Below are 27,459 nucleotides of genomic sequence, written 5' to 3' on the forward strand. Positions count from 1 at the left end.
CCTCCTATCCGGCCAGAACAAATCTGAATGTCTGCAACTGGAAGGGACCAAGGTCAACCTCAAACTTGCCATCAACCAAGGGAACATCTGCGTCGTCGTCCTCTAGGAGATTCGTCTTGTGCACACTCTGCAACTTCCACCTCGCCTGCACCGTCGCTCGTCCGCGCCCACCAAGGCCCTCATAGATTCGAACAATGACGCTCTTACCCGACCGCACCGGCAATTCGCCGTTGCTGACGTCTTCATCATCTTCTCCACGCTTGACAGTGTCGAGGACAAGGTTCTTGTCACCATCCAAGACGATTGGAAACTCCCTCAGCGGCGAGTCCGCGGACATCCACATCAGCTTCAAAGGGTTGTTGAAGTTAAAGGCAGCTCTGACCGTATCTGGTCCAAGAGGGCCTTGGTGAGGCAGGATGGCCCATCGGATGGTGTGCTTGCCCATGTCGGCCTGGTCATCGGGAGCCTTGGCGGAGCGTAGGAGCGAAAGCCTCATAGTGTTACCGACTGTGGCGAAACCGTACTTACTGTCATTGAGAATTGAGACGCCGTAGCCGTATTCCGAGAGATCAGCGTACTTGTGGCTGCACACCTCAAACTTGGCCATGTCCCAGCTGAGTCCCAGAGTGTCAGCTAACCGCAAAGAAAGGATTCAAAGTAACGGATACTTACGAGGTGTTATAGTGAGTTGGCCGCCGGATGACACCGTACTGGGTGTCATACGATGCCTCATGGTGCCGAACATCCACCGGGAACTCGACCTTCAGGAACTTCATCGTCTCATGCCAGTCAACTTCCGCAGTGCACTCTACATACGACGGGCTGGATTCTTCATCAAAGGCAGCGCCGAGGCTGATGGTGGTCTTGATAGAGCTGACGTCGCTGATCTTCGTCTCCGTGACAACGCTGACCTTCAGAGGGCCGTCTTCAAGAATCGAAGTGGTGGACCCGTGTAGCTCTTCCCGAGTTTCGAGATGGAAAACCTCCACGTCCCAGGCCTGCCAGTAGATGGGCTTGTCATCGAAAATGACGAACTGGTTCGCCTTTCCTGCGAGAACCTGGCGCTTGGTGCTGTAATCGTACAAGGAGGTGATACACCCTCGCTCAACGATCACGGAGAAGCGGGAGTTCTGCATTTTGAAGACGCCTTCGGAAATTTCCTCCACGGTCACTAACTTCTTGGCTGTGGCTGTTGGGGTATCTTGAATAGAGAGGAAGGTCCCATTACCTTCGGCGATGACAACCGACCCGTTGCTAGCGAAAAGTACCTCTTTGCGGGGCCACGCCAGGGTGTTGAGAGCGAGTTGCTCGTCATCAGCAAACCTTGGCTCGGGTCCCTCGAATACACTCAGAGTGCTGTAAATATCTCGGAGAAGGGTGTCGCGAATTTGGAAAACGTTTGAGTAGATCTTGACGCGTGTCAGCTCAATTTCGTATGTCTGGGGCTGTAGGGCATACCTTGTCCGAGTCGTCATAGCACATCCCAATCGCAGTTCCAGGAAGACAGTCGTGGAATTGGCACAGTAGAACGCCTTCCCACATCTCATCGAGTTCCTTCTTAGGATACTTGTACGAGGGATCATGGATGGAGGCAATCGTGGCAAGAAACTCGAGATCCCTAAGGAGGAATTCAGCTCGTCTGTTATTGTTCTTCGTAGCGGCTTGGGTCGTGTAAGTGCCACGATGAAGCTCAAAGTACAGCTCCCCATGCCAGGTTGGAAGCGTGTGCGCCTTTTCTTCCAGCTTGTCGAAGAAGTCCTCAGGGGTGCCTCCGAGATGAACTCGGGGGAGAAGCCCCGTGGTGTCGGCGAGGCCTCTCAGTCTCCGAAGTCTCTCAATCTGCTGCCAGGTAGGGCCGCCACCGCCATCACCTTTTCCAAACTGGAAGAATGTCAATCGGCGATCAACGAATGATGCACAACTTTAGAATCGATAGAGTACTAACTGCAAGGAGAGAAGTGTGATCTTGATCTAGCGTCCTATGCTGCGTCATACTCTTTTTGATGTTGTCAAACGTTGCATCGGCACAGTAAGTCTTTGCGGGCGGCATGTGGCAGATGACTTGACTTCCATCAAGAGCAACCCTGAATTATTTAGATCAGCAAAGACCCTATGAAATCCTTTAGAGTAAAGCTTCTCTTACCAGTTGAAGGACGTATGAGGGAACTCATTCATGTTGTTGAAGCAAATCTTTTGTGTCAAGAACCTGTTCATCCCTGCTTGCCGACAGAGTTGAGGGATCTGACTCGACTGGCCGAATGTGTCGGGTAGCCAGCAAGTAGTTGACCGGAACCCGAAGTTGCTCTCAAAGAACCTTTGACCGTAGAGAAACTGTCGAACAAGGGATTCGCCGCTCGGCATATTTGTGTCATGCTCGATCCAGCAACCTCCAATGGGTAGAAACTGGCCCTCCTTGACTTTGGCTTTCACTCGTTCCCAGGCATACGGGTAGCCCTCCTTCAGCCATCTGAACTAATTCGCTGGCATTAGCAGCGAGTCTCGAAGGCCAAGGAGCGAATGACTCACTTGCTGAGCTTGAGAGCAAGCAAACTTCAGTTCAGGGTAACGATCCATTAAATCGCACTGATTCGACCATGACCGAACAACTTTGCGCTTTGTCTCCTCCCACGGCCACAGCCAGCAGGTATCAATATGACAATGTCCAACAGCGAAGACATCAGGTACCTTTTCGCTGCGCACAGAAAACACCTTGTCCGAGTTGGTGTCAGGACCGAGGTACTCTTCAGCAATCTTCCGACTCTTCAAAATCGACTCCCGATCACCGGCTCTGAAAGTGTTGATAATCCGCGTCGCAATATTCAAAGCCTCACGCTGCTCCCACGAGTCCTCAGGAAACTCCTGCGCAGCCTGGTGAATCACCTCGATATCCGTGTGCAGCTTCCGCGCCTGCGCATCAACGGCGACGATCTCCGCCTTAGCGAGGACAAAGTACTTGTTCGCGTCGGGCGGCTGGATTGCGTCGCCGTTGGCGTTGTTCTTGAAAATGGGATCACCGGCGGCGTTTCCAAACATGCCGTTGCACGCCATCTCAATGAATACGGCGTGTATCTCGCCGTCTTTGAACGTCTCCGGGATGATCCACTCGATGCGTTCGCCACGGCCAGTCAGGCCCTGGAGGGGCTCGCCCAGAGCCGTCCAGACGGTGGCCTCGTTGCTGCAGTCCCAGTGCAGCTCGAGGTGCTCCATCTGGCGCATCTCTTCGGGGATCGTGATCTCAATACGAAACCAGTGGGTCGACCATGAAGGGCCGAATGATTCCCCAATTTGGGTCTTGCGGAACTCGTTCGTCTGAGCTGTGGCTTCTGAGAACGACGGCCGGCTTGTGCCAGGGCTGTCCCAAACCGAGACTTGGAGATTTGGTGGCTCAGAGCATACTGCCAGGTGCAGCATTCTATGGAAATATTGTCAGTTAGATCGGCCAGAGTCGACTTCGCGAATAGGGTCGTACGAAAGCAGATTGACCTTCTCCCATTGTCCCGGAGAGTAAAAATTGGCCGTTCGGTCTCTGTAAAGCTTATTCACTCTCTTGCCTACTGGAGCTGGTGCCCTCAAAGGGTATAAACTTGTTGAGGAGGCTGGCTGGTGGCCACAGGAAGTTCCATGTCCGCACATGTTGAGTGGTTGCGGAGTAAGACACCCTTAGATGTCAATAACGACTCTGCTTTCTGGAGAGATTTTAGGCACAAAACTTGAGAATGTTTACTGCCAACGCCTAAAAGTTCACGATCTCTGAGCCTTTAGTCGTAGTGAACCCCTCCATCGGCTTCTTCTCCGCACCAACAACCGATATCCGGCCGGCAATCACCGGGTGTCAACCCCGACTGGCTGGGGAGTTCGGTGCCGACGCACCCCCACGCAATCCATTGTGTCAAGTCCATGGCAGCTTTCGTTCCTACTAGCCGGGATGTTCATGCTGGGATACCAATTTTGGAGGCTGGTGGCCAGCTGAGCACTGTGAGCAAACATGCAACACGCGTCATCCTCCAGAAACGACTAGTCCAGCATGGTTCCTCCACCGTCGCTAATGGCCTGGGTGCGAGACCCTCGCATATCCGTATGCCCCTCTCGTAAGACAAACAAGGCGGTTAAACCACAAATTTCGCCCGTTAGAGGAGTGGATTTCGTGGGGTCTGGGGTACTAGAAACACCGTCCGGGGCTGGTGAGGGGAAACCTTGGTCTGGCAAATTGCAACGTTGCGGCCAATGGCTTCAGGGTCCACCCTGAAGGTCGTCCTCTGGCCATTATTATCATGTGATGGTCTTAAGCGATGTTTGGTTCAAAGCTAGAGGTGTAGTAATGCACGAGATTTGTCTGCTCACTGTGGCTCGATTCCAGATCCTGGGCCATGCATGTACGCAGGTGCTCATTGGGTATCAATATCTCATACCCACTCAACGCTGCAATGTTTACATATCCCACCGGAATCATACACAATCGTTACTAGTGGCCGGGCATCCTCCCAGGTGCGTTCCTTGCAAACACGCGTTGCATTAATGCAACGAGACTGACAAAGACTCTCTCTAGTAGTTATATCTGAAGTTGACGTTTTCCTGGGCTGAGTTAGCATTGTGTTACCACGATGAGAAAATATAGATGGCATCGTACCTTGTCGGTGATGTCCTCGAAAGCATGCGCATGAGCAACATCCGCAACAGCCTCTCCTCGCGCGATCTTGGCCTCGCGCGACTTATTCTGCCATACGTAGTACGTGCGCAGAGCAAACAGCGTAACTTCTAGCAGAGAAAAGCAGCCAATGATAATAGCCAGCGCCAGAAAGTAGCGAGGCGCATCTTGAGAGCGGAAGACTTGAGGCCCAATGGAGTTGCCAGCAGCCCAGAAAACGAAGTTGCTGCAAATGACGACGCCCTTCTTGGTTTGGCCGGCGACGTTACGTGTAACGAGCGAAAGAGCGAGGCCGCTGCAGGCCCAGAAGGAGATCATGATGTAGTAGGCAAACAAGAGACCAACCTTCTTGCTGGGTTCGAACGGGACCGTGAGGAGGACGACGGTGCCAGCGATGGTGGGGGCAACGGCGGCCATCATGGCGAGGATTGTCTGCTTGTAGCGTCGGTCGATCCAAGCGGCCGTTACCATCGTGATGATCTGCAAGATGCCCGTTACGCTCTGGAGAAGCTGAGTCTGCCAGGTAGTGTAGCCGAAGCTCTGGTGAACGATTAGAGACCGCATCAGGGAGGTTTCGGTTGGATGTGGTTTACCTTGATGATGATATTGGCAAAGGCACCCAATCCGCCAGAGGGAAGAGTGGTGAGAAGCTGAATCAGAGCAAATCCATAGACTACAAGCGTCAGCTGATGGCAGGCGAGACGTCGCATGCTGACTGACCTTGAGGATCCTTGAAAGCCTCCCAGACCTGCTCTTTGCGGTATTTACGGTTCTGAAGACCGGTCCGATTGGAACGAACCCGCTCTACCATGAGCTTCTTGTCCTCCTCGCTGAAGCAGTGCGCCTTCATGGGCGAGTCAGGCATCCACCACAGGACGAAGAGGCCCCAGAAAACAGTGATGATGCCATAACTCATGAAGAGCGCTTGCCACGACTTGATCGGCGAGGAGTGTGAGATGAAGGAGAAGGCGAAAGCCAAAAGTCCGCCAATGATTTGTTGGAGACCGTTCATCATGTACCTGCTCTTGTCTTAGTGTACTAGACAACTCGATATAGCGCATTCGTACGTACCAAAGAATTGCGGTGGTCGCCTGCTCTTCACGCTTGTACCACATGGATGTCAACAGCACGAAGCTGGGCTGGCAGACGGCCTCAAACGCGCCCAAAAAGCCACGGACAATTACAAGACCGACGAAATTGTGACAAGCTGCGTGCAGACTGAGAGTTACTCCCCACATGATGATGTTGAAAGCAAGCCACTTCGCGATCGGAATCTTTTGAATGATGTAGTTTTCCTGGCCATAATCAGCTCCAAGTTCACCAATGATTTTCATTTTCATCCATACCGGGTATTCTACACAGAGGATGACGATGTAGATGATCGTCGTCAACCAGGCGTACTGAGATCCATTAGCAGAGACCTAACCTCAAACAGCACAGTGACATACCTCTTGCCCCTTCAAGTTTGTGTCGTCGATGATGCCCATAATGGACGCGAACGACATCGTTCCCTTATCCAAAGACTGCATGAAGTACGTGAAGATCATCACAGCCAAGACCCTCTTGTCAATCATTCTCTTCAATCTCTTGTTGGTCGCTTCGTCGATGTCGACGATGCCCTCGCTGGCATATTGGGCAACTTCTCGGTCGACCAAGGCGTAGTTGGTCTGCTGCTTCGTTTCGCCTGCGTCTTCCACCACCTCAGGCGCCTCGTTCACATCGTCCTTGTTGCCCATCATGGACTGGACCGTGTAGAAATATTGCTCGAAAGATGGGTGAGGTGTAGTCTGCCCTTACAACTAGGAAGAGGGACCAAGCATCATCAAGAGGTCGGAAGAAGATTTGAGGCGCACCCCAAGCTTTTAAGTAAGCCGGCACAAACCTTGGCCCAGATCAACAGAGACATACGTCCCGAAAGCTTGGGAGCACCGGGGTGCCTTCCAGCACAGCAACCATCAGGACTATCCACGCGACCTTCAAGCACACGCGGCCCTTTGCAGCCATTGCACCGACCGCTACACCTAAACCAGGCCAGCTCCCGTCAACGCTGCGACATCTCGCCAAACGAATCCAGGCGCCTCGGCTATACTTGGCCGGCCGGTCATATTTGCCGTCAACAAAGCTGGAGGCAGAGGCCCAAGCGTGCTGATGCGGAGGCGGGGATGGACCGGGGTGATGTGCGGGGGAGGAGTCCGGGCCGGCTATCGGGATGCCAGTCTTGGCCAACCAGGTCACCCCGTGAGCGTGGCCTGTCGTGCGGAGAAGCTTCTGTCGTCCCCATTGGGGAACTGAAGTCAGTTAGCTGATCCTCCTGTCGAGAGACCCGGTTTTCACTCCGGCTGAGGCGCCTGAATAGAGATCGGCCTTGGCGGGCTACCGACTTCGGGCCGGGAGACACCGGCGCCCAGGTATTTTGAGGGGAACTATCTGTCGTTGTAGCCGTTGTGACCAGAGAGTCGAAGTATCAGTACGAACAGCGTGTGAGTCAACAGTATCATGTTCGAGCAGCCCATCGTAGCGTTCTCGCGCTCAGAGGGCGACGAGCTCTTCAATCTGGTCGGTGCAACCATCGTGGTTGACGAATCAGACCCCATCGGCATTCACATTGCGGCACAGAATCTTGCCAACGACTTTGGCCGCGTCACAAAGTCTGACCCGAAGCCTTTGCTCGTGTCCAAGGAACACGAAGTCGATGCTGACACTGGCGCGGACGTGGGCATTCTCATTGGATGCATCGAGTCGAGTCATCTGCTCCAACGGTTGGAGAAGGATGGAAAGCTCGACTTCGGCCAAATTCGCGGAAAGTGGGAGTCATTCCTGACAGCCCCTGTCACCGACCCCTTTCCGGGATGCAGAAAGGCGCTTGTGATTGCAGGGAGCGACAAGCGCGGAGCGATATTTGGTTCTTACACGTTGTCTGAGCAGATCGGGGTGTCACCGTAAGTTGAATGTAAGAGTACTCGAACATTTACTGACAAGATGGTAGCTGGTACTTCTGGGCAGATGTGCCTCCCAAACACCACGAGGAGATATACGCCCTCCCTGAGCCTACGCACAATGGAGAGCCCAGCGTGCGGTTTCGTGGCATTTTCATAAACGATGAAGCTCCCGCCCTCACAGGATGGGCTAGAGACAACTTTGGAGGCTACAACTCGGAGTTCTACAAAAATGTGTTTGAGTTACTGCTAAGACTGAAGGTTCATAAACACTGTTGAACGAGATATGCTCAACTGCTAACACTCGCAGGCGAACTTCATGTGGCCCGCAATGTGGCCCGGGTACCCCAACCCTGGTGCAAGCTTCTTCATGGATGACTCCGAAAATGCCAAAGTTGCGAATGACTATGGCATCGCCGTCTCAACCTCGCATCATGAGCCCATGCAGCGGGCCACGAACGAGTGGTTTGCGGATAACCCAGATGGAAGCTGGAACTGGCTGACAAACAAGAAGAAGATTACCGAGTTCTTCGAGGAAGGAGTTAAGAGAGCGAAAGGCATCGAGTCTTACTTTACGATTGGAATGCGTGGAGAGTATGATAAAGGGATGAAGACGGATGACCCAGCGGCTGTGGTCCGCGACGTGATTAAGACTCAGAGAGCCGTCATCAAGGAGGTTCATGGCAGGGAGGATGCGGTTCCCCGTACGTTCATGATCAAGTCAAAGATTGGGATGAAAGCTGACCCGAAGGTTTTCTACAGAGCTTCTGGCTTTGTACAAGGAGGTACAAGACCAGTACGAGAGTGGAACGATTGATGTACCTGATGATGTGACTCTTCTATTTGCGGACGATAACTTTGGAAGCATAAGACGTCTCCCGACGAAGAAAGAAATGAGTAGAACGGGAGGCGCAGGTGTAAGTCAAAAGAAACAAGTTTTCGCTGTGATAAGTTACTTACCGGGCATAGATATACTACCACTTCGAATACGTAGGGACTCCACGCAGCTACAAGTGGATCAACAGCAACTCCTTGGTGAGCGCCAGTGATCTTCAGAACGTAGAGCCAACTTGATCTGACGTGTGAAAATAGGGGAAAACGTGGCACCAACTACAGGAGGCGCATCGGCGCAACGCAAAGCAGATTTGGGTCTTCAACGTGGGCGACATTAAACCTATGGAAGTCCCACTCACGTTTGCAATGGCACTGGCTTGGGACATCAAGTCCATCGAAGCAGAAAGTTTCGTCAAATTCTACACGTCCATGGCTGAATCCAACTTTGGTTCAGGCCTGGCAACGGAGATCGCAGACATATGGCATCGGTACGACAGACTAGCCGCACTGCGAAGGCATGAACACATTGAGCCGACTACATTCTCCCTGATGCACTATGGCGAGGCAGAAAGTGTCGTTAACCGATGGGACTCGCTCCTCGACTCGGCCCAAGCAATCCACTACCGCGCACCGGAATACCAGAAGGCGGCAATATTCGAGACAGTCCTGCATCCTATCAAAGCATCCCAAATCTTCACCAAACTCCAGGTCACTCTAGGCAGAAACCAGCTGTATGCTCGCCAAAGACGCAACACTGCAAACAAACTAGCTCGTGAGGTCCTCGACCTCTTTGACGATGACTACACTCTCAGTGAAGAGTTCCATTCCTTGCTTGGCGGAAAGTGGAACCACATCATGAGCCAGACGCATTACGGCTTCGGCGATACCTGGCACGCGCCGTCGCGTGATATGATCAGTGGTTTGTGTTATGTCCAGCGTCGGCAGAACTCCAACCCGATCGTCGGCCAAATGGGAGTTGCCGTCGAAGGCCATGCGGGCGTTCGCCCAGGAAGAACGAATGAAGAATCTGACCGAACCCATCCCAGCCGACGAGACCTGGTGCCCGGAGTCACTTTAGGTTCCATGAGCCGATATGGGCCATCAAAGAGGTGGTTTGATATCTTCACAAGAGGGAACCAAGTCATACATTGGATAGCGTCCTCCCCGGTTCCGTGGGTTCAGCTCTCCGCCACCGAAGGCACGCTGGCTCCTGATGGCGACGACGTACGCATCTGGATTGCCGTTGACTGGGAGAAGGTGCCGGACGATTTCGACCAGGAAGTTCTGATGGACATTCAATCCCAAGAAGGCGACTTCGAACAGGTTCACCTTCCAATCACTGGCAGACGAGTTCCGGAGACGTTCAGTGGCGGGTTCGTCGAAAGCGACGGATGCGTTTCCATCCCAGCTTCGCATTGTCATCCACCTGAGTACAGACTGCTGCCTGACTGCGGTAGAACCGTGAATGGAGCAGTTTCTGTTATCGATATGATGAAGATACCCAAGGAACATCTCACTTATACCTTTTATGTCTTCTCACAAGCCACGAGCCCGACGCTGCAGTTGTATTTCAAGATGACTTTGGATTTTGACCCTGAAGACACAATGGCGTACCATTTCCAAGTTGACGAGGAATCCGGTGGAATGTGGCCGCTCTTAGAAAAGGAAGATCGCGCAGATCATCCCGAAGGATGGTTCCATGCAGTCCAGGATTGCAATTGGTTACGAAATCACAACTTGAGCAAATTTAATTTGGGTCCTGGGAAACACACCATCAAGATTCAGTTGAGACATTCGAACCTGATCTTGGAGAAGATAGCGGTTGATTTAGGAGGAGTGAAGGAAAGCTACCTAGGACCTCCTGTAAGCTCATACGTGTGCAATTGATCGGTCTACCCCAGCAACTAGACATCTCCGGTTCAATCAATTCTGGATTGCAATTTAATCGTGCTTCTTGATTCATCAACGCTACAAAGTGCTATTTATAGATACAAATCGGTCTCTCGATAGTTTCAAGCCGATCCCCCAGTCATCTTGCGCATCTTCTGCAACTCATTCGCCTTCTTGACGCCAAATCCAGTGGAGAAAATCTGGCGAACCTCCTCAAGCGGCAAGCCGTTTGCCTCCGGATAGCAGAAGATGACAAAGACCCAGCCAAAGAAGCAGATACCTGCATAGAAGCCGAAAGCACCGCTAGGCGTCAGACCCTTCATCATAGACAAGAATGTCGAAGCGATGATGATATTGCAGCCCCAGCAGGTGACGGTGTTCATCATGGTGCCGAGGGCGCGGACCTCCAGAGGCAACAGCTCAGTGCCAACCCAGGCAATGGTGGCAACTCCACCGGCGAAGCAGGCCACGTAGACGATGATAGTGACGAGGACGAGGATACCCGCCCAGTTTACCGAGGTGGCTTGCAACTTGAGGTCGGGTGAGACTGGGATCCAGTGGAATGCGATCGCAGCGACGGCCATGCTAATGGACTAGAATGAGTCAGTATTGTGTCGAAAATATTGGTGCTTAGGAAACTCACCATTCCCATGACAGTGAAAAGGAGAATGCGGCGTCTGCCAAGTCGATCGATAACCAACAAGTTTACCAAGGAAAAGACAAAGTTGGTTGCGCCGACGACGATGGAGACGGCGACTGGCTTATCGAAACCAACGAGTCCGAAGAGAACACCGCTGTAGTACATCAAAGTATTGAAGCCACCGAGTTGAGAGACTGTCGTTGTCAGTTTCATCCCGTCAACGTTGAAACGGGTAGTCTTACTGGCCATGATAGCGCAGGCGCAAATCAGAGCGCGCAGGTTGGAGGGAACAGTGTGGAGCTCCTTGAAGCGGTGCCACAGGGAAGTAGACGTAGCCTGTGCCTCAACCTCAACAGCCCAGGTCATGTGTCCCATCTTCGCCTGAACCTGCTCCTCGGTGGCATGGGGATAGACGCGTCTGATGACGCGGGTGGCCTCTTCAACCTTGCCGTGGGAGATGAGCTGTCGGGGTGATTCGGGGCACCACGGAAGCAGTAAAGCAAGGGCGATAGGGGGCAGACCGCCAACGGCAACCATGTAGCGCCATCCGTGAGCAACCTCAGTGAACCCGGCTCCAAGAGCGTAAGAGATAAGCTGACCAAGAGTCACACTCATGTTATCGAAGGCAATCATGCGGCCGCGGTGTCTGGCAGGGGCCAGCTCGCCGATATAAAGAGGCTAGTCTCGAGGCCTCAGTATCAAATGTGTCAGGTATGGGGTTCGGGAAACCTACGATGATCATGGCGGCAGATCCAACACCCAATCCAACGATGAAACGACCGACTGTCATCTGAGCCAGCGAGAAAGCTGCGGCTTGGATGATCGAGCCAATAAGGAAGAGAACGCATCCGATGTAGATACCGAGCTTGCGTCCGTATCTGTCGGCAGGAAGACCGGCGATGATGGCTCCGATCAGGGCGCCGCCGGAGGTGATGGATGTCACAAGCTCTTGCTCCGAGGTCGATAGTTCGTGTCCAAGGTCCGACTTGAGACTGACCAGGACGGCCGAAATCACACCAGTGTCGTATCCTGTTAAAGTCAAGATTAGGGCCCGCGCGTTCCATGGAAACTTTCACGCCGCGTATCAGCAGCATAGCAGCCAGAACTGACCGAACAGAAATCCACCCATCGCCACGGTGAAAGTGATTAGCCATACAGCTCTGGACGGCTCAGTATCCTCGATGGAATCATCATAGCTGGGGACTTGTACGCCGTCAGATTGCTCGACGTGCTTCGCAACTCCATCAACTTTGACCTTATCGAGAGACGCTTCTCTGGACAGGTTCTTGCTGTCGGCGTCGGGGGTTGTTTGCGACATCTTGTCCGAGGAGTGTGCTGACCAGCCTCACAAAAAACACGTTGCAAGAGGCGGATGTAGAAAGAGAGGTTGGTGTCGTGATGATCGGCTATTGAGGCTGAGGCCGGTTGCTAGATCAGAAGCTCGAACCATCATCGGACGAAGGCGACCACACACATGCTTATATAGAATTTGAGTCAATGCCTCTCTCCCCATGAGACTACTACACCCCTAGCCCATCAAGAGCGCGCCAAGGTGGGTCGCGGGGTTTTATTACTCGAATGAGTTCGTTGTATGGGTAGACAACACGCGCGCCCTGCCAGCTTGAACCCCCTCATCCGTGCCTTTACAGAACCAGACAGAATCCTCGTTACATCCGGCATGTTGGAGCAGGGTTCTAGAGAAAGCCCGGGCGAAGATACCTTGGTTCCTCAAAACAACGCGCAATACAACCAGTAGCCCCCTCATCTCCTTTCCCCAACACCTGAGCGTTACTGAGTAGCGTAGCTGAATTAAATGCGGGGGTGGGTTGTCTGGGGTGCTTCCGCGTGCGGGATACGCGGGGGAATCCATACTAAGCCATGCCTAAAGTAGTAACAAAAGCCCGCTGTATCTGTTATTCGTTCGTCTGAGACGCAACGACTTGGCAGATTCGTCCATCAGCAAGCGCCTTACTGTGATCAGCGTGGAGATGCCGAAAACATGGCATTGATTTTCCGTATGAAGGGGAGGCCAGCCCATCGGTATCAGCGATGTTATGTCGGCATCTTTCCCTATGTTTGCCCCTTGAATTGCAAGACGATATGGTACTAAGAATACCGGAGGACTTCCAACGACGACGCGGAGTCATTGCGAGAGGTTTCGAAGACTTTCCATCGGTTACAGCACAGAACGCGCCCTATGGGCCCGTACATGGGTCTCGGCAACTTCAGAGAAGAATGATGTCATCACAAACAATGAAGGAAACGATACGCAACTGTGCAGCCGATGGGAGCAACGCTGATTACACTAGACACGAGAATAGACAGGACGGTGGGCCAAGCGGTTGGGATGGCGTCCGCCTGCCCCAGATTTTGCATGCATCAGAGTTTGCCCCGGATATTCCCCCACACTGGGGGAGGATACATCTTCCACTGATATTATCAATTTCGCGGCTCCGATTGGAGCCCGCAGTCCTGTGACTGCCGTGAACAGAAGGGATTTTGTTTAGCCCGCGGATCAGAGGCGGCGGCAGATGAGTCTCTCCCCAAGAAAAGTGAGCGGAATGAACGTGGAGACCCTGGTCAAAACGAGGAGCCTTCAACGAGTCAGGGACTTGCATGTGGGATTACCTGCCAAAAGGGGTAGAATAACCCGCGGGACTCAGAACAGAACAAGGATAAAGCTTATTCGCCCGCACCAAATCAGCTCCATTTCCTTCCACGCGGCCACCTATGCGACCAACGAGATGGCTGGGATTGGTTACTGTTCAACTTGACAGTTGATGTGAATCTGCGGCTCTGTCAAAATGCACATGCGAGACATCATGATGCACGCACAAGGGGTCTTCGTCCAGTCCGATCTAGGCCCTGTCATGTTTCGGGGCGAGCCCGGGCTAGACACCAGCAGGAATCCGCGGGTTATACAGATGTGGGTAACTGATGCTTTTCCGTCTCCATCTTATTCTGCATGTTGACGTTCTTGCGAAGTTGGTATTTCCACTGAAGGGGACTGAATCCGGGTAGTAATGGAACGCCATGACTTGCCGCAAATCTGTCCCTGGGAAATGGACATCGTGAATGCCCGTCCGACCAACCCCCACGCAGGAATGGTGCTCATGAATGATTGGCAAGATGGCACGTCGGCGGATCTCCAGACCCTCCCGATCTGGCGGAGCCTTGGACTTCCTGAAAAAGCCATGTACACACTTTATGGCCTAGCCCAAGGAGATAATTTCCAATTTGAGCAAGTGAAGCTCAGGAGTCCACGTTATCTTGGGATGAGAAACCAGATAACCGGGTGCGGTGTTGCGGTTGGGGTTGCTTGAAGTCATGCAGGAACCAGAGGAACCACCTACTGCCAAACAAACCAGCCCAAGAGCTTCGCCACACTAATAACTTTGGTACATTGCGAACCCGAATCTCTGGTACACCGTACAGCCTCACGAGCAGTCTATATGGTAAATCAGTATTTTAGAAAATGATATCACTTGAGGAAATAGTATGTTGGTAGATGCAAGAAAGCCGCTTTGAATCTATTTCGTAAACCATACAAACGCTGCCTTTACCAAATCCATACCATACACCATATCCTAGTGTCGTAGACTCATCCTAATGCCATACTATCTATCCCCAGACATCCTCTTGCCACTTGCGGTTGCGCTTCAATGCCTCGCTCCAGTCCTTGACCTGCGAATCGTCCCAGCCCTTGTCTGCTTTCATCACATCACCAAGCGTCTTGCCAACCTCTCTCGCCATGCTTGCCCTGCCACACATGTACAAGCTGGCACCATCTGCCAATAACTCGGAAACATCCTTGCCCAACTCCCGGACCTTATCCTGAACATAGGTCTTCTTGGTGCCCTGCTGTCTGGAGAAGGCGGTGACAATCTTCAACTTGCCGCCGAGATCCTTCTCCATCTGTTCAAGCTCCTCGCGGTAGATGTAGTCTTCATCAGGCTTGTGGCAGCCGAAGAAGAGCAGCATTTGGCCAACATCCTTGCCGATGGACTGCAGACGGAGGCGCTCGGCGATGAAGCCGCGGAAGGGAGCGAGACCGGTACCAGCAGCAACCATGATCAAGGGGTGTGATGACAGCATTGGAAGCTTGAATTTGGAACGGCGGATGTGGGCGTAGACTAGGCCGCCTTCAAGAGCGTTCGATGGACCAGTGAGAGCATAGCTGAGACCCTCCGTCTGCTGAGTCGCTTGTGACTCTTGAAGTGACGTTGACAGGGCTTGGAGGTAGTTCGTTGTCAAGCCAGGAATGGCAGTGGTTGGAGATGCAGAAAGTGGGGTATCAGAAACAGCGACAGTAATGCTAGGGGCTTTGGGAGAAACAATGCTAGAGGAAGAAATGGAGTAGTAGCGGGGCTGAGATCGGGGTAGGTTCTCGATAAGGTATGACAAGGGGATACCAGACCACGTGGCTGTGGCCTGGGTCTCATCCGATTTGAGGGCGAGCTCAAGAAGCTTGCCGATGGTGAGGTGGTTGGAAGCAAGGAAGCCGGCGTAGTTGTCCTTGTCCCTGCCGAGGTTCAGAAGGAACTCCTTGGCAGCAGCCGAGGGTGCAAACTGAGCAAGGCCGCGGACAGTGTCTCTTGGAACGGCGGCGCAAATCTCAAGGTAGTACCTGAACAGCGTCTCGACGTTGGTAGGATTGGGGATTCTGACTTTTACGGCAGCGTCCAGAGCATTGATGCTGATGGGGACACTGCGGCGTTCTGAGAGCCCGAGGACGTTGAGGAGGCGGTCAACCTCTTGATTGGGGTTGATAGGCCAAACAGCGAGATGGTCGCCAGTCTTGTATGTGAGTTGTGAGCCGCTGTCCAGTTCCAGGTCCAAGTGAAGACAGCTGCGTCCCGGAGAGGAGAACAGATCGTAGGCGTTCTTGATCTTGAGAGCTTTGATAGCAGAGTTTGCCGTAGACTTTCCAGAACCCTCAATGAGATGTACTGGTTCGCCAATGTGCAGATCTTGAATCTCCAGCGACTCATCCTCGACGACTGCTAGTGAAGGCTCGTGCTTCACCTCGTGCTCTGTCAGGTTGAGGGTCTCACGGAAAACCTTGTAGAGGTCGTCCTTCCATGAGAGGAAATCTTCCTCGGTGGCGCCCTCGGCGTCGTCGGCACGTCCGACCGGCGCGAGACGCGATGCACCTGTATCCTCAAGAGCCTTGTCGACGACATCGACGACTCTGTTGTAGTATCTGTAGTTGCTGTTTCCCAAGCCAAAAGCTGCATAGCGGAGGGACGTCAACGGCTTATCCTGAAGCTTGGTGATCCAATCCCAGAACATGCCGGCGTTGTCACTGGGGTCTCCCTCGCCATACGTTGAAAGAATGAAGATGGCAAGCTTGGTCTGGGGGATCTGTGCGATCGTGTCGGCATCGTAGTCTGAGAGGTCGGCGGACATGGTCTCGAGGTGGAATCGCTGATGGAGCTCTCTGGCCAGACGGTTGGCGAAGCCCTCAGCAGTGCCAGACTGCGAGCCCCAGAAGACGACTACATCTTTGCCCTGCGGGGAACCATTAGCGAAGTTGGTGACATGGGATGATCAGATGTGCTTACAAGCTCTTCTAGCCTCTCAGCGATGTTCTTGGACTTCTTTGCAGCGTTGCCGCCAGCTCCCTGTTGGGGCTTCTCGTACCAAATGTAGTTGTACGGATCGGGCTTATCCCATGTGTATCCGCGCAAGACATAAGCAGCGGACAACAGCCCGGCAGCGGCGAGAGCTGCGGTATCTGCGAAGGTGTTTGGTGCCAGCTGGCTGAGCAGCTTCAGAGTGCTCTCTGGAAGAGGCCCCGGGATTGACATGATGTCTGCAACAAAGCGGATGACAACAGCGATGAAGACGATTTGTTCAGATGAAAGAAAAGTCAATGGATTTGCCGTGTTCGCGCAATAAATGACCATGCGCCCGAGATGTCGAGATAATAAGTGCGAACAGCTCCAAGATAATCATCGTGAGAATTTCCAAATACGAACAGCATGTGAACCATGACCGCAGCGGATCCAGCAACGCCAACTTTCGCCGAAAGAATTTCCTAAATGATTTCACTTAGGCAAGTTGCGGGGAAGCATTGCCCCATTGAGTCAGACTGCAGGCTCAAAAGTTGGGGAACCAATCCACTTCCCCGCGGGGGACACGAAGACGAGTTGGAGGACGCAAATGATCTAGACTAAGATAGGCGAGGTATCCCGCGGGATCGAGATAGCGCAGGGTCTTGTAAGGCAGTGTAGCATTGGCCAACAAGCCTTTGCGTGCCAACAACGCCCTCGTGGATCCCAAGTTCCCCAACTTTCTGAGTCTTTTTCCGTCGACGGCTGGAACACCGATCCCGCCGGCCTGGTCGGGAATACCCACCTCTCAAGTTTAAAGTGGTTATCCCGCGGCGCAAGTTGCCTTGTTGAGCTAGAGAACTCGCCGGGCCGTGGATCTTCGCCGTGTGATGAAGTCAACCCCCGCGTCCTTTGCGGCGAAAAAGGGGTGTGACGGTCCCCGAGATATCCCCACGATCTGTCACTCTAATACGGCACCACACTGTTGCCATCTTTTACCGTGTGTCTTGGCGCATCGGTTCCCCCGCGGATTTGGTCTTCGCTTGTCTTGCGTCCCATCTTTCCCGCCCCGCTTGTACATCTTTGGGGGCAAGACACTTCAGCTATTCTTGACAGCGCAGATGAAGGAGGGAGATATTGGGCACTTGTGACGTGCATAATGCGGAGAACGTGTCGTAACGAGTGGAGGCGAGGCCAAGCGGGCAGTCTTTCCTCTTCCGCAACAGCCGCCTTTCCAAAGTGGGCATCATCTCGCCGGTCTATGTTTTGCCATTCTCGTGACTTTCATGTTTTGAGTGTCCCCATGGCGGCAGCTTATTTAGTTCAAGAGATGGTCCAGCCCTGAGCCGAGAAAGAGTCAAACACCAAACACCACCACTCCAACTTCAACCACTTGTCTCGTCTACTTCAGATCTTTTGGGATCTAGCAACAGACATGGCGCTGGAAACGCTTTCAACATTTTCGCATGCTCCCTATGCGGCGGGCCTTTTCTTCGTTGCCTTGTCTTATTTTATCATTTACCCTCTCGTCGTGTACTTTAAGGACTCAAAGGGTAAGCGCCATGGCCTTGGACATCGGATGAACGCACACTAACAAAATAGGTATGCGCAAGTTCGAAAACTTCAGCACATTCTCCGGCGCTTCCAACATTCCCTTTATGATTCTGGCCCGCACCGGCGCCCGATCAACACATCTCGTGGAACTTCACAAGGAGAAGGGTCCCATTCTCCGCACCGGTCCCAACGCCCTCTCCTTCAGCGATGTCCGCGCTATCAAGGACATCTACGGTCACGGAACTCCTTGCATCAAGGACGAGTCCTACGACTTGACTGCCGGCTCTCACTTCCACCTCGCCGATGTCATTGATAAGCACGACCACGCAAGGAAGCGCAAGGTCCTCTCTTCGGCCTATGCTTTGAAGAACCTCGAGGGATGGGAGCACAAAGTTGCTGATAAGGTCGAAAGACTCTTCAAGCAACTTGACGAGCGCTGCACTGGTCCTCTCCCTAAGGGCCAGATGTTCCCTGCTCCAGAGGACCTGACAGTCGACTACCGCAAGTGGACCAACTTCTTCACTCTTGATGCTATCGCCGATATTGGTGCTTCTGAACGCCTGGGCCTTCTTGACCGGGGCCACGACAGAGTTCTCGCCCAGCACAAGGATGGAAGCACATGGGAGGTGGGCTTACGTGACTCTCTCTACCCCACCGCCCGCAAGCAATCCCTGCTCCTCTGGTCCTACGAGAACTACAAGCTCATCGACAAGCTCTCCAACATCATCCCCTACTACCGCAAGATGACCGAAGCCTCCAAGGGCTGGGACGGCATTGTGCTCCAAATCTCCTCAAACCGACTCAAGCGCTACAACGCCGGCGAGAAGCTCGATGACTTCTTCCAAGCCCTCATGGAGAGCAAGAACGGCGAGCCCAACAACCTTGAGTGGGGTGAAATCGTCGCCGAGATCAACATCATGATGAACGCCGGCAGCGTCACTACCGCCATCGCCGTCACCAACGTCCTCTACCAGCTCCTCAAGAACCCCAAGTACCTGCAGCGCCTCCGCGAAGAAGTCGACAGTGTACTTGATACCGACGAAGTTATCGCGCCTTACGATAAGGTCAAGCACCTTCCCTACCTCCGTGCGTGCCTCGATGAATCCCTCCGTCTGTTTCCCCCAACGCCTCAGGGCCTGATGCGCAAGACCCCTCCCGAGGGCATGTACATCATGGGCGAGTGGGTGCCTGGCAACACTACCGTCAGCATGTCCGGCGTCGTCGCCCACCGCGATGAGACTATTTTCCCTGACGCGCACAAGTACGACCCTGACAGGTGGCTTGGAGAGAAGGGCAAGGAGCTTCAGCCCTACTTCCTCGCCTTCTCCGCTGGCGCGAGAGGCTGCATCGGCCGCAACATCTCATATCTGGAGCAAGCCGTGTTGTTGGCTTCGGTTGTCCACAGATACGAGTTCGCGTTGCCGAGGGACTTTGAGCTTCAACGCGAGGAGACGATGAACTGGCTTTTGGGTGAGATGCCTGTCAAGATCTGGAGGCGGCAGTTGGAGGTTGAGGCAAACTAGATTCCCAGGGTACATAGATTAACGATTCATGGTAATGGACTTGGCGTTGGAAAGTTGAATACCAAATTGATTAAGCACTAGAAGTTTTCTGATCCGTGGCTTCTTTCGTTGTACTGTATGTGAATAACTTATCATAAGTACTTCCAAGCAGAAGAGCTCAGTAGGTTCAATTAGGGGTATCTGTATGGACAGACAGACCTGGGATTATTACGCCTGAAGTCTCTCCCGAGTCAACAATTCGCCCGATAATTTGTAAGTCGGAAGACGTCCCCCAAATTTCGCAAGCAGGTACGTCACAGATCATTCCAAAGCCTTTTCACTACCTCTAACGTCATAATCACCCACGAAACAGACATAAGTTTTCCTTTGTTTAGATGATGTCTTCACGGCTGGGATTAACTTTCCAGATGCAGGTCCAATCCCGAAAGCCTGGCGATACCATTCGTCGTGATGGCAGTCGGCCTCCGACGTAAAACTTCAAGTCTCAGCAATGGAACCCTGAGCACGTTTGGGGACGGCTTGCGTGAGTCCCATGACCGCCCCGCCACGTTTAGGAGTAGAAAACTGAAATCATTGATTATAGGCAGGCACCCAACAAGCAGTTCTACTTTTTATCAGGTGATTTTCTCCCTTAACTCAACCACATAATTGCCAAAATGGATATCTCCCCAATGCCTACCCTGAATCCTGCCGATGCAGATGCAGAAAAGCCAGAAGTTGTGGCGCTACACCCATCTGGAGATGCCATCATCGTCATTTTCGGCCCTGGTGGGGCTAAATGTCACGGCCGCTTTCTCGTATCTTCTGCTACATTAAGCCTGGCTTCTTCGTACTTCAGAACACTTTTCGGGCCTAATTTCAAGGAAGGTGCAGACCTTCGAAAGAGCATTTGTCCTGAGATTGCCCTCGAGGAGGACTGGCCCGAAGAAATGGGTATTCTTCTCTCAATGCTTCATTTCCATAACCTTCATCATTTCCGGGACCTGGAGCCAAAAGCAGTTGCTCTGATAGCATATCAAAGTGACAAATACGACTGTGCCGCCATTAAGTCCGTGGGGCTTCAAATGGTTTCACGGAACTGGCCAGCTTACAGGCGAGTAGTTTGGCTACCTTATCACGGCAGCCTACCTTCTAGACTCGGATGAAGACTTCAGGGCAATTTCAGGCGCAGCAATCCGGCAGATGACACTGGATTTTCGTGCTGTCTGGGACGGCAATGAACTCATCGATCGACTCCCGCGGAATATAAAGAGTATGAACACGAGAATATTTAGGGCCTTGAGATCAGCTACTAACACATCAAAGATATGATCGAGAAGCAGTCGATGAAAGCCATAGCGGCAACGCAAGAGACAATTTACAAGGTTGAGTGGAGGCTTCAAGAAGTACTCTTGCTTCGCGAGCTCAGGTTCGGAGTACCTGCAGTGAAAATAGTGAACTGCACGGCTGGCGTGCGGGTCGCGGATTATTTTAAGGCACTACGAGACGGAAAGCTATGGCCTCCTTCCCGTCTAACTATCTCGCAGATTAGAGAAAGAACAAAGCTTCTAAAACAGTTTGGACGGCATCATTGCGATCTCGGGGAAGTCTGTAAGCTAAAGAAGGAATTGAACGCCCTGTCGGAAAGGATCGATGTCGTTCTCAAGGGCATCAACGGGATTTCGCTCAAGTCGAATCGCAAGACGGAGGAGACATCCACTCTCTGATCTCTTAAAGTTGCAGCTCGTCAATGTGGCTGGGAAAACAAGACCGTGCTGGTTGGGAAAACGGCGTTCTGTAGCATATGGATCAAAGGTCGATCTGCGAATCCTTCAGTCCATTGCCTTATTCCTAGTTTACATGCGTGGCCGCAGTACGAAATCATATGGCACGCCCAAGGCTGCATACCTTAGCATTCATCAATCAAAATGCGCCCAGAGGTTGAGTTAGAAATTGTGAAAGCCCATCAATTTGCCAGCACTTTGTATGAAGGCCCAGACCGACTCCAGCTACACACGTCGAGAGAAATTGAGCAGCCTGCAATTTGACATCTGATCCCGAAAATTTGGTTTCTTCAAAACAGACTAAGCGCTAGTGTAACCTCTATCACCCCGCGAATGCCAACGCCTATCCATGGATGCCGATGGTGGGCCTCCGACAGTAAGTGAACCTTGGATGCGGTGCGGCAGAACCCTGAATATTCTTGGTACGAATCTCGAACCTCCCTTCCCGCGGATGGCGCATTGCATAAGAAGACCTGCAACATTCACGATTTTGTAGACTGCATTTTTGCATCCATAACTTTTCCAAGCCCGACTGCCAGCAGGATGGATATCACGCCTACTTCTTGTACTCAATCCATGGATTCAATCACTGAAAAACCGGAGATTGTCAAGTTGCATCCGTCTGGAGATGCCATCATCGTTCTTTTGGATTCCAACAACAAAGCTCGCGGTCGCTTTTTGGTTTCTTCCGCCACACTCTGCCTAGTCTCGTCATACTTCAGAACGCTCTTTGGTCCCGATTTCAAGGAAGGGTCTGAAGTCCGACAGGGAAAATGCCCCGAAATTAGTCTCGAAGAGGATGAACCCAAGGCAATGGAGAAGCTCCTGTGCATCCTCCACTTTCATGGCCTCTACCGCTACCAGTCGATGGAACCAAGGGCGATTGCATTGCTTGCGCAGCAAAGCGACAAATACGACTGTGGCCGCGCTCTGCTCCCATGGACAGGCCTGTGGTTCAAAGGCGTGGGAAAGCTTGCGAAGCCAGAAGATTATGGATGTTTGTTGACGGCAGCCTATCTGCTGGACTTGCCGGAATGGTTCAAGATCATCTCAGCCACAGCCGTACGATACATGCCGGCCGATTTCCTAATTGCCTGGTCCAAAGAGAAGATAACTGAACGGTTGTCCTGGGAAACCAAGAGTAAGAAATACACCTCTTTCATCTTTGTTACGGAGAATCTGACACAATTCTGGTATAGATGCGGTTGAAAAGCAACTACTAACTACATTGGCCCAGGTACAACAGGAATTATTCGCCGTAGAGCAGACTGTGAGAACCAATACAGCCTGCTCCATCAGCGGTCGACAAAGCTGCAATGGTTATGTTAGTTCGTTCTGTGGTAATGAGGTTAGAGTGGCGGATTATTTCCTGGCGCTACGAGACTGTGAACTGTGGCCTTCTATAACAGACTTCCCGACGTGCAGCATTTCCGACATCAATATTCGCATCCACAAGGCAAAGAGTTTCAAAGGACATGATTGTAGCGCAAAGGGAAATTGCATCCTCAAAAGAGAGTTACAGGTGTTGCCCGAACATATCGACACAATCATGGGAAGAATCAACGGGGTCTCTATTCCGCCACGTATTAGCAGCAGAGAAATCTGAGATAGCGAGACAATTGTCTCAAAACTACCCCAGAAAGACTCTAGTACTGCAGTCCAATCACGTGTGAATATCTTTGGGTATGCGCTCAAATTATGTGAGTGAGGTGGGTCCCAAAATGCTCAATATTGGTGACAATAAGTTCAAGCCAGGCGGTCATCTCGTCGTACCAGCTCAGTTAACTCATTTTATGTCACTCACTCATTCCATATCACTCACTCATGATATTTGAGCTCATGATATTTGAGAGGAGCTTGTCATACTTCTTCAGTTGGAGTCCTACTCTGAAGAGGTTTCTGACGTACATGGGTGGATGCTCACTTTGCAGGCGGCAGGCGGAGACGATGAGCGACGACGACGATGGCATTGAGGACGACGACTTTGTGGGGTTTAGCGATATCAGAGCTCTAGTCAATACGAATTGCCGGCCTCAAAGTCGAATCTTACAAGTCAAGTACCGAAAGTGAATCACAGACCAGTGGCAGAATCGTAGTTCCAGAAGCCCGGCTTGCAAGACCTCTGAATTGCACTCTGTGTAGTCTTTTTCATGCAGACAAAATCTGAGACTACCTTCTGCAGTCAATTGAGCCCTGCGTTGTTATTCTAAGAGGGCCTCGTGATTTTCGACTTCTGGACGTCACTTAAAGGTTGAGGTTTGACAACTAGCAATGAATATTGGAATTAGGGACCAACAAGCTTGTTTTGTGAAGAGCGAGAGGCGGCATTATCACACACAACATTGACGTATGCAGTTTAAGGGTGAGAAACAACGCTTAGTGTATCTTACCATGCTTCACAGCATCTATTCTGGTTGTCTTGTGCGGAGAAATATGGACGTCGGGCCGGTGCTGCACGAACCGGCATTTCAGATCACCACATTTGAGCCCGCGTTGACGTGATCTCTTCCCCCACTCCACCATCCCAGGAACGATGCAAGGAGCCAATCAACCCAACCACATCGTTGTCAGAAGCTTTGTGTCTGATACTACTCTGCTACCAATCAATTTTCATGCGTTTTCGCTGGTGAGATACTTTCTCCTCTCTATTTCATAAGTGCTCCGCTATCGCCTCCTTCCGCCACTGCAATGTCGAGGCCCCTAGACAGCCGGCACCCATGAACGACATCCACCCTAATCTTGCCCCGAAGCAACTCCAGGTCTCCTGTCCCGTCTCTCCAGCCTGTAAGCCTTCGGCATGAAGTTGCCGGTCTTTCGTTGGTCTGAAAGCCGTCCTCTCCGCGGAAGTATTTGAGCCCACTTGATATCTAGTGGGGTTCCATGACGAAGCTCCGAATTGCACCATCGTGGATCGCGAAGTTGTGATGGCAGACTTTGCATGCAATACTGGTCAAACATGCTATTTCTGTTCTGCAATAAATATTCTAGGCATGAATTAGGTTTACGGGGAGCCTCGTTCTTTCGCATCACCATCTCGTTCTCATTGGTACCCCAGGACTAGTCGACTGTCTTGGCGCCTTACCATGTCTGGCACGCCAAGCGTCAACTCTGCTGTTGAGCAGAAGGGCGAACGACTCAATGTCGACGACAAATCTGCAGCCTCTAGCTCAAAGCAGGCTGCTTCGACTGAGGTCTGGGCAATTGGAGGCTCGGCAGAATTGTATGAGCCAATCCCCGAGTACGAGGGTCGGCATCGCTACGACCCAAAGGCAGAATGGTCCGAGAAAGAGGAAAAGAAGCTGGTCAAGAAGGTGAGAGTCCCCAAAGGTGGTTGTTGAAGTGATGACCGAACCCTCATGTTCTGACACTACACAGCTTGACTATAGAATTTGCAGCTGGGTCTGCTTAATGTTTTTCGCATTGCAACTTGACCGTGGCAACATCACGCAAGCAAACTCTGACAACATGCTCGCTGATCTCGGTCTATCCACGAATCAGTACAACTATGGCATGACCATCTTCTATCTCTGCTTTCTCTGTGCCGAACTGCCCTCGCAGATGCTTTCGAAGAAGCTAGGCCCGGATGTATGGATTCCGATTCAGATGACCCTGTGGAGCACTGTCGCCATTTGCCAGTGTGCCATCAAGGACCAGACAGGCTTCTACGTAACCCGCGCACTGCTGGGTCTCATCGAAGGTAGGTTTATACTGTTCTTCCTGCTCGGACCTCAGATACTGATCTTGAATAGGCGGCTTCATTCCGGACGCCATTCTATACCTCTCGTACTTCTACACCAGCAAGGAACTGCCCGTCCGTCTCAGTTGGTTCTACGTTACTAGCAACGCATTCACTCAGACCATTGCAGCTTTCCTTGCATTTGGCATTCTGCACTTGCGAGGTACGGGAGGCTGGGAGGGTTGGCGGTGGCTGTTCGCCCTTGAAGGTGGTCTGACAGCAGTGATCGGCATCCTCTCTTGGTTCTATCTCCCACCAAGTCCGACTCAGAGTGCTGGTGGACTTCGTGGAAAGGACGGCTGGTTCTCCGAGCGGGAAGAGATCATCATGGTCAATCGCATCCTCAGGGATGACCCGAGCAAGGTATGTTCCAACTACATGGGTGCATTACTCCGGATTGCTAACCTTTTCGACAGGGTGGAATGCACAACAGACAAGGCTTGACTTTGAAGCTCCTGTGGTCCGCTCTCTGCGATTGGGACCTTTGGCCGATTTATCTCTACGGCTTCACACTTCTCATCCCCGTTCAGCCGGTCACGGCGTACATGACGCTCAACCTTCGAGCGCTTGGCTTCGACACATTCCAAACCAACCTACTGACTGTCCCGGCATATGTCCTCTTCTTTATCCAGCTGATAGGCTGGACTCAGTTTTCGGAGCGCTTCAACAACCGATTCTTCACCGTTTTCATTTACTCTGTTTGGGTATTCCCACTTCTGCTGGCACTGGAGTTGCTCCCAAGCACAGCAAGCCCTTGGAGCTGGTATGCGGTGACTGCTTTGACAATCGGATACCCATATGTTCATTCCATCCTGGGTATGTATCTCTTGAAACGACAGTTCTGGTTTGGGACTAACACACAAACAGTTGCCCTGACATCTCGCAATGCGGGTACTGTACGCACACGCACCGTCGGAAGCGCAGTCTACAACATGACGGTGCAAGCCAGCAGTATCATTGCTTCCAACGTGAGTCATTATCTCCCACTCAGAAGAAGAAAGCAGAATTGACATTCAGCAGATTTACCGTACCGATGACGCACCCTTGTACCGCCGCGGAAACAAGGTCTTACTTGCTATCACTGCCTGGAACGCTGTGTTTGCCTGGATGATCAAAGGCTACTACATGTGGAGAAATAAGAAGCGGGATGATGTTTGGAAGAACATGAGTCAACAGGAGAAGGACAATTACTTAGCAACAACGAAAGATGAGGGAAGCAAACGTTTAGATTTCCGGTTTGCTCATTAGAGGGCAAGGGAAGAAAGCAATGCTTTTACATAGATGAAGGCACAACATTGATTTTGGTCCCGTTAAATACAAATATGCAATGTGATGTCCTAAGATTAACCAGCGAGGTTCTTTTCACATTAAACGTATACAGGTAGCGTTATAGGGCCGACTTCGTTTGAAGAATTGATAACACAAGTGCGTTTAAGGTAAGGTATCCATGCAATTTCTGCTTCTTCGAGACGTTGTGCGGAAGTACCTGATTTTATTCGAGGATATTCATGAAAGATGACTTCCAACTCCAAATTTGAGTCATGTCTCTGCTCTCTTATTACATCCCCTTTCCTCAGACGGCTGAAGACGAATAAGGGGTCGATCTATGGAAATCAACCCCGGGCGGACACTTTCTATGTCATGAATTGCTTCACCGAGAGTGATTTATAACCGTTCCTAGGGCTGTATGGCTTTGCGTCAAGCAATGAATAGAGAGTTTTTGATAGCGCGATTATACTGCACCTATCAAAAGTAATATCGTCTGACTTCGACCTGAGATGCCGAAGTCAACATCCAATCAATTATAACACACTGCAATTTAGAAGTGCGGTTAGATGAATTCGCAGGTCCCTGGTCAGTTGTGAGGCAAGATTGGTCCTGCATGCGCTTTTGAAAATCGTTCCTTCCCAATTTTTGGAACTTTGATTCACCTGAAGTGAGAAAGCTTTCTAGCTTCTAGTTATTTATTTCAACTCACACCGCTAATTCTATTCTGCAAAATCACACTTCAAGGTGCTTTCACAGCTTCGCACTCAATCCCACCCTACGGTTCACTTCTTTGTATATTTTATCAGGCCTCGGGCCCCTCGCAGGCACAAATAACATGGAAGACGCTGCTGCCGACACTCTAGAGAAGGCATTGGCTTTAGCCATGGCGGGATACTGGCATATGACTGGCGCATCCGTCCAGGATAGCTTTGAGCTTGCTGAGGGCATCATGGTGAAGTTCCGCCGGAAGTAATCTGAGAGTGGTATCATGGTGCCTATCAAGACCAAGGCTCAGGCCAATGACTCTGTCGTCGCAGTGGTGCTGGGTGTGGGCTGCGATACAAATGACGCGTCTGTGGCTGGTGAAATCACAGACGATGACAACGATTGACGG

General features: G+C 51.8%; 7 protein-coding genes across 7 annotated transcripts; 3 read left to right on the top strand and 4 right to left on the bottom strand.

Moving 5' to 3' along the window:
* Positions 1-4: 4 nt before the first annotated feature.
* Positions 5-3,633, bottom strand: ams1-1 (Alpha-mannosidase; the record flags this gene model as incomplete). The annotated part of the gene is made up of 7 exons (XM_036639918.1): positions 5-614; positions 673-1,409; positions 1,459-1,881; positions 1,946-2,084; positions 2,144-2,472; positions 2,527-3,412; positions 3,470-3,633. The coding sequence occupies 7 exons, from the start codon at positions 3,631-3,633 to the stop codon at positions 5-7; spliced, it is 3,288 nt and encodes a 1,095-aa protein (XP_036495029.1).
* Positions 3,634-4,542: 909 nt separating this feature from the next.
* CGCS363_v008070 (putative transporter) lies at positions 4,543-6,381 on the bottom strand (the record flags this gene model as incomplete). The annotated part of the gene is made up of 6 exons (XM_036639919.1): positions 4,543-4,572; positions 4,628-5,185; positions 5,239-5,318; positions 5,366-5,664; positions 5,717-6,045; positions 6,094-6,381. The coding sequence occupies 6 exons, from the start codon at positions 6,379-6,381 to the stop codon at positions 4,543-4,545; spliced, it is 1,584 nt and encodes a 527-aa protein (XP_036494028.1).
* Positions 6,382-7,141: 760 nt separating this feature from the next.
* Positions 7,142-10,302, top strand: CGCS363_v008071 (uncharacterized protein; the record flags this gene model as incomplete). The annotated part of the gene is made up of 6 exons (XM_036639920.1): positions 7,142-7,584; positions 7,632-7,842; positions 7,892-8,285; positions 8,344-8,498; positions 8,551-8,616; positions 8,674-10,302. The coding sequence occupies 6 exons, from the start codon at positions 7,142-7,144 to the stop codon at positions 10,300-10,302; spliced, it is 2,898 nt and encodes a 965-aa protein (XP_036494494.1).
* Positions 10,303-10,427: 125 nt separating this feature from the next.
* itr1-3 (Myo-inositol transporter 1) lies at positions 10,428-12,263 on the bottom strand (the record flags this gene model as incomplete). Its single annotated transcript, XM_036639921.1, has 5 exons — positions 10,428-10,898; positions 10,949-11,139; positions 11,188-11,623; positions 11,679-11,974; positions 12,056-12,263. The coding sequence occupies 5 exons, from the start codon at positions 12,261-12,263 to the stop codon at positions 10,428-10,430; spliced, it is 1,602 nt and encodes a 533-aa protein (XP_036494027.1).
* A 2,303-nt stretch (positions 12,264-14,566) lies between these two features.
* On the bottom strand, positions 14,567-16,755 carry cprA-1 (NADPH--cytochrome P450 reductase; the record flags this gene model as incomplete). Its single annotated transcript, XM_036639922.1, has 2 exons — positions 14,567-16,456; positions 16,510-16,755. 2 exons carry the CDS (start codon positions 16,753-16,755, stop codon positions 14,567-14,569), a joined length of 2,136 nt encoding a protein of 711 aa, XP_036494026.1.
* Positions 16,756-17,935: 1,180 nt separating this feature from the next.
* CGCS363_v008074 (Tryprostatin B 6-hydroxylase) lies at positions 17,936-19,577 on the top strand (the record flags this gene model as incomplete). Its single annotated transcript, XM_036639923.1, has 2 exons — positions 17,936-18,053; positions 18,103-19,577. 2 exons carry the CDS (start codon positions 17,936-17,938, stop codon positions 19,575-19,577), a joined length of 1,593 nt encoding a protein of 530 aa, XP_036494031.1.
* A 4,846-nt stretch (positions 19,578-24,423) lies between these two features.
* CGCS363_v008075 (putative transporter) lies at positions 24,424-26,324 on the top strand (the record flags this gene model as incomplete). Its single annotated transcript, XM_036639924.1, has 6 exons — positions 24,424-24,651; positions 24,716-25,037; positions 25,090-25,439; positions 25,493-25,892; positions 25,944-26,044; positions 26,097-26,324. 6 exons carry the CDS (start codon positions 24,424-24,426, stop codon positions 26,322-26,324), a joined length of 1,629 nt encoding a protein of 542 aa, XP_036494497.1.
* Between the last annotated feature and the right edge of the window lie 1,135 nt (positions 26,325-27,459).

This window comes from Colletotrichum siamense (genome assembly GCF_013390195.1).
Source record: "Colletotrichum siamense strain Cg363 chromosome Unknown KSG_Cg363_contig05, whole genome shotgun sequence".
NCBI classification, from domain to species: Eukaryota; Fungi; Ascomycota; class Sordariomycetes; order Glomerellales; family Glomerellaceae; genus Colletotrichum; species Colletotrichum siamense.